We start from the raw sequence: 10900 nt of genomic DNA on the forward strand, positions 1-10900 counted from the left end.
ATACTGAAACACGAAAAGAGACCTTCTGGCATTTGGCATTTATTATCTTGGAAGCAAAATGATTTCACTTTTTCTCCTGCCACTATGTTGATTAGAGTAGGGCCAATTTACTTTCAGAGGATTACCAGACTAAGCCACAGGGATTGCTTTCCTTTCCTTTGTCATGTCTGCATTCAGCCCAACACTGATTTTTATGCTAGTATCTGATATAATTACACTACTGTAACCATTTACCATGCTGCACTTACTGAAACTCTACTGTAGTGTGTGGGTTATCCTAAGATTATTCAGTGTTTTTATGGAAAATATTCCATACAGGAGAACAAATGTGGGTATTTACTGTTTTATTTTAGATCGCAATGCAGTACTTGTAGCTACATGCTCATGTGTGAGTCAAAAACTCATGAGACCAGACCACGGTCTGCAAGCAGGATCTGAATACTGTAGGATCAATATGACAAGAGTGCTGCTGTCAGGAGAATCACATAGTATGTGATCAGATTAGGTGATCATAAGTGTCAGGAGAATCCCATAATTTTTTATTAATACATGTGGTAAGAAAGCACTGAACTGACACTGCAAGCTCAGTGCAGGCACTTCCTAAAACTGAGGTGATTTTGTTACCGTGACAGCACGCTTCCCCAACGGAGGAACGTGGCAAGACCCCCTCCCTCCCTCAGGCGCCCCGGCCGCCATTTGCCCCCCGCGGGCGGGCCGGGAGCTCCTCGGCCGGGGCGGAGCTGCGGGGGCGGAGCCGTTGGGGCCGGAGCTGTGGAGGCGCCGCCGCCGCTGGGCCGCAGAGTGGGGCTGGGGCGGGCGAGGCGGGCGTCATGGCGGCGCGGCAGCTGCTGCTGCTGCGGCGGGGCTACAGCAGCGCGGGCGCTGCCGAGTACCTGCACCGCAGCATCGTGCCCACCATGCACTACCAGAAGAGCCTGCCCAGGTACCGCCGGGCTCGGCGGGGACGCGGGCAGAGGTCGGGCGCCGCAGGGCCGCAGCCCTGGGGTGTCTGCTGGGAGGAGAGGGCACGGGAGGGAAGGGGAAGGAAAGGGCACGAAAGGAAGGCGGCTTGCTCTGGCTGGCTCTGGTGTTCTGTGTTCTCTTCCTGAAACTCCGTGGAGAAGGATGGTTTTGTTCTTTAAAGCACAGATACAACCGTCAAGCCACTGTCGAAAGTTGAGATTGGAAAGTAACTCGTGTACGTGTAATGGAGTTACTTTATAGTTAGAGGAGGCTTAGAAAGGTACCGAGTAGGAAATCTGTAAGGAAATGTTCAGCACCCAGCAGCGAGTGGTAGTCCGGTACAGGAGGTGGCCACCGAGCTGCACCGTGCTCCTGAACAGAGGCTTCCCCTTGGTGCACCTTGTGACCCTGTGCTGCTTACGAGGTACTAACACCCTTCACTGCAATAACTTTATAACAGGACAGTCAAGTTTTTTTTTTTTTTTACCTTGTTTTCCTTGTTGTCCTTCTCACAAGCAGCTTATGCTGTGAGGATGTATGTGCTTATATTCCCTTTCTTCCTCTTACTTAAGAAATTTTTAAACTATTTAGATAGTATGGAGGATAAGGAAGAAAGAAGATGGAAAAGACTACAGTGTAAGAAACTGAGTCTTAATCGGTGCTGTTGCTCATGAAGTGTGTGTCTCTTTTTGTTCCCCTTCCTTCAGACTGCCGGTTCCCAAGCTAGAAGATACAATTAAGAGATACCTGAATGCACAGAAACCTCTTTTAAACGATGACCAGTTCAGGTACGGACAAACAAGATACACATACTGCATTACCATTTGTTGCTTCAAAGCCACGGTTTCATATCAAAAATATAAATTATGACAGAATTTCAAATCTTTTATTGATTGCTGTAGGAAAACTGAAGAACTTGCTCATCAGTTTGAAAAGGGGATTGGAAGAGAGCTGCATGAGCAATTAGTTGCTCAAGACAAACAGAACAAGCATACTAGTTACATCACAGGTATGTTGACCAACTGGATATTGAAGGAGCCCTTAGATCATTGTACTTGATAATACGTAGGTCATAATGCTGCAAATAAAACAGGCTGAAGCTTAAGTTCTCTGTTCCATAAACTTGGAATAACACCTGGTGTATTCTACCTGTGACAATATTTGAGCAAATTCTGAGTCTCTGGTGGAATGAAGAAGGTCCTTCATGTAGCTTGAATATGCCAGAATTCTGCAGGATATAGTACTTAACAAGAATTATAGTCCCACAAAACACTTTTCCCTTTTAGAAAAGCAAAAATACCCTTTTAGAGTAGAAAATACCAAAGTCACTAGTAAAATATAATCAAAAGGGATGGGAAAGAACAGTGATGCTATTGGAGTTAAAACAAAAAAAAAACAACTGTGGAAGGAAGAGGTCAACCAGAAAGATAATATTTTATTTCAAGTTAATTATGCAGATGAAATTATTTTTCTGAAAAATAATTCAGCTTCGCTGAAAACAAGATTTCTCTGTGACATACTGTCTTATTTTTATTTTGGTCTTTTCTAATGGAACATTCTGCATTCTATACTGCCATCATAAAAGGGGAAATAGATGGGAAATAGATCACAGCAAAAAGTTAGGTATCCTTTCGTAGGGTAGATCTTAAAATGTAGGATGGGCAACTTTGTAGGAGTATTCTGTAGTGATAGTTTCCTGGGAAAATTCTCTCATTATGCTGATACAAGAGGTGGATAGATATTAAAGATCAGTTTTTCATGAGTTGCTTTGTGTAAATTTGAGTTTATGGTTTTTATTTTGTATTGTATTAATTGCTATCTATTTACTGTAGGTTAATAGAGGAGCTTAACCAGTAGCTCCCCTAAGGAAAGTAAAGCAATCATTTCCAAATAATTCCAAGTTACTTAGCAATAAAACTGAACCTTGAGGGAGTTCAGAAAATATGACTAAGGTTTGGAAGGCAGAAATAATCAGTGCTCTGGACTTGAAACAACCCCCCCCAAAAAAAAATAAAATACTTTTTTAAAGAGCAAAAGAAAAAGAGATATACAGAAAGAGGAAGATGAGAATAAGGGAAACAAATTAAGAGAGGGAGAGTATGCATGGAGTTTTTAGGTTGTTCTTCTTCCTTGTTGCTTCCACTGGCATCCAAATACAAGTGCCTTCTTATGAAATTATTGGATGGATAGCAACAGAGGTGGAAATACTCAATTACTTAAGGAAGTTGAAGCTTACATGTTGTCTAGCGAATGCAATTCTGCCCTCACTGTTTATTGAGAGTGCCCATAAGGGTGTTAGCTTAACAAGTTGCACAGCTACCACAAACTCTGTAGAGAATACCAGATTATTTCACATAAGCTGCTAGTCAATTTATTAGTTTATGCGTTCTATTCACTTTGTACAGTATCTGGGTTTTAACTGGTGCTGACTGTATGGTGTTTGTCTAGGCTAACCAGCATGCTTCTGCTTTGTGTCAATGAAATACAGGGTGTTCGTTTTCCTCTGTGTTTAGTTATTATTTTTAGGCCTCATAGAAGACCTGTTCTACTTTAAATTGTTTTCTGAAAATATGTATAGTTGCATCCATGCTGGACTTTCAAGTCCAAGTTTAAAAGGCTACATAATGATGTGGAATGTGTTTTTAAAATCATAATGAGTGCCAGTTACACTCATCTAGAATTAAAATTATGACAGATCCATGAGTTACCTGTTGGCCTTCTTAGAACTCAGCTAGAAATTTATACTTGGGAATGATCCAGGCTTGAAGTAATAATCTTTCATTCGTCAGCTGCCTTGAGATGAACTTGGTGTCCACTTGTTTCTGGTGTCTGCTTCCATACAACTTGTAATACCAAAACTTAACGAGTTCAGTGTTGTTAACAATGATGAAATAGATGCTACTTAAGAAGAAAAAAACAAACACAAAACAATCTTTTGCTGCCTATGGCTATGCCTCCTGGATTTTTGTTTTACTCATAAGCATATGTGGAGGTGTGATTGCATTTTAGAGCTATGATGGCCTCCCTTCATTACAGCACAGACAAAACGTTTGTGTCACATTCGTGCTTCTTGCTATGCTGACATACTATGTGATGAAATGAGACTGTAAAAAACCTGTAGGTGTCAGATGTTATTCTTCTTTCTGAAGTCTGTTCTCAGTCTGGAATAATAACCTTGAGGTCCCTTCTAACCTAGAATATCCTGAGTTGGAAGGGACCCATAAGGATCATCAAGTCCATCTCCTGGCACCACACAGGTCTACCCAAAAATTCAGACCATGTGACTAAGAGCACAGTCCAAACGCTTCTTAAACTGTGACAAGCTTGGTGCAGTGACTGCTTCCCCGGGGAGCCTGTTCCAGTGCCCAACAGCCCTCTTGGTGAAGAACCTCTTCCTGATGTCTAGCCTAAACCTCCCCAGCTGCAGCTTGACACCATTCCCAGGCGTCCTATCACTGGTCACTAAAGAGAATAGATCAGTGCCTTCCCCTCCACTGCCCCTCGTGAGGAAGCTGTAGGTCACGATGAGGTCTCCCCTCAGCCTCCTCTTTTCCAGGCTGAACCTCATCATATTGCCAGCTTAAGAACCCAATTGTAATGCATCAATATCAAGAGTGCTGTTCAGTGCTGATTGCTTTAGTGGATAGGAGGAGGAAAAAGGTGAAAATACGTGACAGCAAATGTGGATGGAGGAATGCTGCCAGGAAGAGAGGAGTAGGAATGAGGACAAACAATAAGGGAAACTCTGCCTCAGAAATAATTGCAGAATCACAGAATATCCTGAGTTGGAAGGGACCCACAAGGATCATCAAGTCTAACTTCTGATTCCACACAGGACCACCCAAAAAACAGACCCTATGTCTGAGAGCATTGTCCAAATGCTTCTTGAACTTTGTCAGGCTTGGTGCTGTGACCACTGCCCTGGGGAACATGTCCCAGTACCCGACCACCCTCTTGGTCAAGAACCTTTTCCTGAAACCGAGCCTGACCCTCCCCTATCCCAGCTCCATGCCATTCCCTTGGGTCCTGTCGCTCTCCCCAGAGAGCAGAGCTCCCTCATGAGGGAGCTACAGGCCACCATGAGGCCTCCCTTCAGCCTGCTCTGCTGAACAAACCAAGGGACCTCAGCCGCTACTCAATGTCTTCCCCTCCAGACCCTTCACCATCTTTGTAGCTTTCCTTTGGATGCTCTCTAATAGTTTTATGCCCTTTTTATACTGTGGCACCCAAAACTGCACACAGTACTCAAGGTGAGGCTGCACCAGTGTAGAGCAGAGCGGTACAGCCCCTTCTGTTGACCAGCTGGCAGTGGTGTGCCTGATGCACCCTAAGACACGCCTGGCCTTTTGGCAGCCAGGGCACACTGTTGGCTCATATTCAGCTTGCCGTTGACCAAAATCCCCAGATCCACTTCTGTGGGGCTGTTCCTCAGCCTCTTGTCTCCCAGTCTGTATGTATATCCAGAGTTGCCCCTTCCCAGGTGCAGAATCCAGCACTTGCTCTTGTTAAACTTGATATTTTTGGTGGTTGCACAGTTCACTAATTCGTCAAGATCTCTCTGCAAGGCTTCTCTATGCTCAAGATAAGATTATAAAGAGAAGCATGCCCTCAGTGATAGAGAATTGAATAAATTTGTAGTTTAAGTGTACTTAAAGGTGTGTTGTAGTCTAAATGTGAGGTGTTCAATGAAATCAGTGCCAGGGAGCTGCATTGCATACCACAAGAGTTATGGTTTATCACTGAGATATACAGAAAACATGGAAATTTTCCCTCAGTGCTGGTGACACTGAGAATCTTCATATGGATTGCTCCAAATACAGTATTTTTACAATTAGCCAGCAGTACCTCTCTTAGTAATTGGAGATTGGGAGAGTCCTTGAGGGAATTACTGCATTTTTTTCTAGTTTATTTGCACTTTGATAGGTATTAACGATTACTGTTTGAGGCGGGATATTGATTACATGAACCTCTGGTCTGATTCAGTACACTGCTTTTATGTTCTGACCTGTTTCTCAATTCTCTTGTTTCCAGGTCCCTGGTTTGATATGTACCTAAAGTCACGTGACCCTGTTGTTTTGAATTTTAATGCATTTATGTCTTTTAATCCTGACCCAAAATCTGAGTATAATGATCAACTCATACGAGCTACGAATATGACTGTTTCTGCTGTACGTTTTATGAAGACCTTCAGGGCTGGTTATCTTGAACCTGAGGTTTTTCATCTCAATCCAGAAAAAAGTGACACTGAGATCTTTAAGAAAATTATCCGATTTGTGCCTTCCTCACTTTCTTGGTTTGGTGCCTACATGGTCAATGCATACCCCCTAGATATGTCTCAGTACTTCAGGCTTTTCAATTCTACACGGTTGCCTAAACTCAACAGAGATGAGCTTTTGACAGATGAAAAGGCAAAACACTTGCTGGTAATGAGAAAAGGGAATTTTTATGTATTTGATGTTATTGATAGAGATGGAAATATGGTGAAACCTTCAGAAATACAAGCACACTTGAAATACATCCTCAGTGACAACAGTCCAGCCCCGGACTTCCCACTTGGCTACCTCACCAGTGAAAACCGAGATACTTGGGCATTGCTGAGAAAGAATCTACTGGATAGCGGCAATGAGGAAGCTCTTCAAAAAGTAGACACTGCTCTGTTTTGTCTAAGTTTAGATGATTTTCCCATTAAAGACTTTGTGCACTTGTCCCATACTATGTTGCATGGAGATGGTGCTAACCGCTGGTATGACAAATCCTTTAATCTTATCATAGCTAAAGATGGCACTGCAGGAATTAATTTTGAACATTCCTGGGGTGATGGTGTGGCTGTGCTCAGATTCCAGAACGAAGTCTTTAAAGACAGTACCAAAGTACCAGCTGTCAGCCCTCAGTCGCAGCCTGCTTCCGTAGACTCTTCCAGAGCAGTGCAAAAACTTGACTTTAAGCTGAATGATGCCTTAAAAGCAGGAATTACCAAAGCAAAGCAGAAGTTTGATGCCAGTGTAGAATCACTGTCTATTGATATGATTCAGTTCCATGAAGGGGGCAAGGAACTTCTAAAACAGAAGAAGGTGAGCCCAGATGCTGTGGTTCAGCTTGCCTTCCAGATGGCTTTCCTTCGACAATACAATCAGACGGTTGCTACGTATGAATCTTGTAGTACTGCAGCTTTCAAACATGGTCGCACAGAAACTATCCGTCCTGCCTCTATTCATACAAAGAAATGTTCGGAGGCTTTTGTCAGGGAACTGTCAAAACATAGCACAGAAGAGCTTCAGAAGTTGATTGTGGAGTGCTCCAAATACCATGGCCGTTTGACAAAAGAAGCTGCTATGGGTGAGTAGGAATGCATCACTTTTCTTTTTGCACTAAAATGTTTGTTGAAGTTGCTATCAAAGTTTTACTTCACAAGTAAATAATTAAATTTCGATGTAGGTCTGATGTTAATGCAAACTTAACTGTGACAGAAAGCTGCAGTTTAAAATGTGTTCCATGACCCTCATTTCTTGATTAGAATTACAGAATTTCTAGGTTGGAAGAGACCTCAAGATCATCGAGTCCAACCTCTAACCTAACACTAACAGTCCCCACTAAACCATATCCCTAAGCTCTACATCTAAACGTCTTTTGAAGACTTCCAGGGATGGTGACTCCACCACCCCCCTGGGCAGCCTGTTCCAATGCCTCACAACCCTTTCAGTAAAGAAATTCTTCCTAACATCTAACCTAAAACTCCCCTGGCATAACTTTAGCCCATTCCCCCTCGTCCTGTCACCAGGCACATGGGAGAACAGGCCAACCCCCACCTCTCTACAGCCTCCTTTAATGTACTTATACAGAGCGATAAGGTCACCCCTGAGCCTCCTCTTCTCTAGGCTGAACAAGCCCAGCTCCTTCAGCCGCTCCTCATAGGACTTGTTCTCCAGGCCCCTCACCAGCTTCGTCGCCCTTCTTTGGACCCGCTCAAGCACCTCGATGTCCTTCTTGTAGCGAGGGGCCCAAAACTGAACACAGTACTCGAGGTGCGGCCTCACCAGAGAAGGTGGAGATGCCTCTGTGCTCCTAGTTCCCTGTTAACATGTCTAGATTTCTTTCTTACTGTAGTTTTGTCCTTAAAGCAGCTGGACTGTTTGAAGCACTAATACTTAGTATATGCTATACTCTCCAAGGCAACTAAGAACTTTGGCTTTATGACTGAAGAGTTGCTGCCTAATCCCTGCAGGGGTATAAAGGCTTTAACAACTTCCAAAGCAAAATGATTCTTTGGCTGTGCTACTCCTGGTATTTTTCTAAATGCTTTATTTCGAATCGACCTTCCCAGAAGCATAACTTGCTGTACTGTTTCAGTGAAGTCAGTGAGACTTTATTGAACATTACCCCACAGAGTCTAAAATGTGCCTCCTGTTGATGCAAGATCTTCTTTAGATTCACAAATTTTAGGAAAGCCTTTCTCTTTTGAAAAAAAAAGGAAATGTTCAGATAAAGAATGTGATGCATTATTAAAATTGTCTGTTAACGTTGCTTTATTTACTATCATGATTCCTGGCTGAGGCTAGCAGTACAACAGCAAGCCCTCATTCCTCAGCACAGGTGCATTAAAAGTGCAGAAAAATTTCTAGGTTCTGAAAAGTGTTTCTTGCTAATACAAAAAAACCCTTAGTTCTTCAGACCTCTTCTTTTGTGGCTTAAAAGTAAGGTGTTATCTAAAAAGTGAGTTTACTTCCTACAAAAATTAGTCATATCTCTAATACTCATTATTTTATTTTAACAGGTCAGGGATTTGACCGACATCTCTTTGGGTTGCGCTATTTAGCCCAGTCCAAAGGTATTGCATTGCCTGATTTCTATCAAGACCAAGCCTATGCTCGACTTAATTACAACATCATTTCTACAAGCACATTAGTTAGCCCAGCTGTGCAGTTAGGAGGATTTGGCCCAGTGGTGCCTGATGGCTATGGAGTAGGATATCAAGTACATGATGATTGGATAGGTTGCAATGTTTCATCTTACCCAACTAGGAATGGTAAAGAATTCCTTCAGTGCATACACAAGTCACTGGAAAATATCTTCAGTGTTTTAAAGGGCAAGAAGGTAGGTAGTTAGACAAAAGGGGTGGAAGACTTACAGTTGTGATGGAGAATACAGACCTTGTCTAATTGGCAGTACCTACTAATCAGTGTTCAACGTGGCTGAAACTGATGAGCTAAGTTGGCTTCAATTAGCTTCCTTGAATTTGAATACTGTGTAGATTCAATCTGAAATTTTTATCTATTTTAAAGAAATCAAGTGCAGACCTTGAATGCATTATTTCAGGAAATACAAGCATTCATGATGTTGAAAAATGAAGTAACAGAACTGTTAAAACAGATCCACATGCTCTTAAAATACATTTAAAATAAAAAGCATCGTTACCAAATTTGTGACCTCTAACATCTTTGTTCTATGAGTGTTCAGGCAGACAGCAGCACTGTGAAACCACCCTTAAACTGTTGGGTTTTAAAATAATATATGCAATAGTTTTAAATATGAAAGAGTGATTATGTTTGCACTCTTGCAGTAAGCTTGCTTACTAACTTGTCACACCTACTTTTCTCTTTAAACTTGAATCAACATCAGAACTGATTGTACCTCAATGGTTTGAAGCCTTTCCAATATAACAGCTTTTTGAGAAACAAAAAATGAAGTACAAGGCTTTAACTAACCTGCAGTCACCAACTGTGCTGTTAAATTGACGAAAAGACAATTGTGATGCAATAAAGCTATATAATAATAACCACAAAGTTATTTTATTACTGGTATCAAAATTATACAGTGTGGGTAGTCTATCAGTATCTCATGTTTCTTGTAAAAGTTAGAAAGAATACTTTTCAAAGCCTGCTGCAGTGTTGTCTTTCACCTTCCATATGTGAAGTTTGTCCAATAATCTGCTGCTTTTGTTCTGCTGTGTACACGTGCTCCTGTGCCTTCAAAAAGTCACTGAACTTTATCATTGGAATTCTCTTTCCAATATTCCTCCTGCTGTAGTGACCTTAACAGAATATTTTTCTCATTTTTTTCCTTACTTTTGTACTTGCCTTTGGCTGCAATTCTTGATGTCATTTATTGTACCAAATATCAGAGTTTTAGTGCTTAGAGATGCATCTTTAATGCATCAGGGTTTGTTGTAGAAATTCTGAAGACTAAGGCTTCGCCAAACATGCTGAAGGGTTCAAGGAAAGCTTGAGCATAACATACCGCTATAAAGTAGTCACACCATGAATTCAAGATCAAACTGGCACAGACAGGTTCCTCACAGTGCTCGTAACTCAGACTTACCATGATTATCCTTGCAATTTATATGAAGAAGGGAAGGTGATCATTTTGGGGGGTGAAGGAACTAATTTAATCAGAGCAAAAGTCTTTGAATGAAGTTTCTTAGAGGAAGTTGGTGTTTTTTTGAACATGAGAACTATTAGCAAGATAGCGAGAGCACTTTCCAGAAGTAGAAAGTCTGTCTGCAATTTGAAATGAGTAAAGTTGATCTACAGAAAGATAATTTGATTTTCAGAAGGTGTGACAGCTAGGCATAAGCGTCAGTGTAAGTCAAACTCAGTATTCTCAGTAAATTCACTTCATTGTCTTTAAGAGCTGCCAGTTCAAATAAAGATCTAGCTTTTTGCTTGAACAGTTAGTACCATCTCTTTACAAATGCTCTTATCCACCTCCTGATGCTAGGAATGGTGGGTGAAAATACCTTATTTGCTTACGTTAAAAGAATCAAATGTGTATACTTCTCAGTGATACTATTTAGAACTTCGAGGCAGTGAGTTGCCTAAATAGTTGATGCGCTAGTTAAGCTACAGCCCACGTCAAGCATAAATTTTACCAAAACCAACAACATTACGAAAATGGCCAAGTTCACTTGAGCATACATGCAACTTTCAGTCTATACTAAGAC

At 41.7% G+C, this 10900-nt stretch overlaps 1 protein-coding gene across 2 annotated transcripts; it reads left to right on the forward strand.

Moving 5' to 3' along the window:
- Positions 1 to 734: 734 nt before the first annotated feature.
- Positions 735 to 10627, forward strand: CPT2 (carnitine palmitoyltransferase 2). 2 transcript variants are annotated; one of them, XM_027462925.3, is made up of 5 exons: positions 735 to 943; positions 1671 to 1751; positions 1866 to 1972; positions 5995 to 7299; positions 8735 to 10627. In XM_027462925.3, the coding sequence occupies exons 1-5, from the start codon at positions 831 to 833 to the stop codon at positions 9064 to 9066; spliced, it is 1938 nt and encodes a 645-aa protein (XP_027318726.1). In that variant the 5' UTR covers positions 735 to 830; the 3' UTR covers positions 9067 to 10627. The 2 variants fall into 2 exon arrangements, with proteins under 2 accessions (XP_027318726.1, XP_027318724.1); XM_027462923.3 differs by lacking the exon at positions 1866 to 1972 and having other exon boundaries at positions 801 to 943.
- Positions 10628 to 10900: the final 273 nt, after the last annotated feature.

Source organism: Anas platyrhynchos, chromosome 8 (genome assembly GCF_047663525.1).
Source record: "Anas platyrhynchos isolate ZD024472 breed Pekin duck chromosome 8, IASCAAS_PekinDuck_T2T, whole genome shotgun sequence".
Taxonomy (NCBI): domain Eukaryota; kingdom Metazoa; phylum Chordata; class Aves; order Anseriformes; family Anatidae; genus Anas; species Anas platyrhynchos.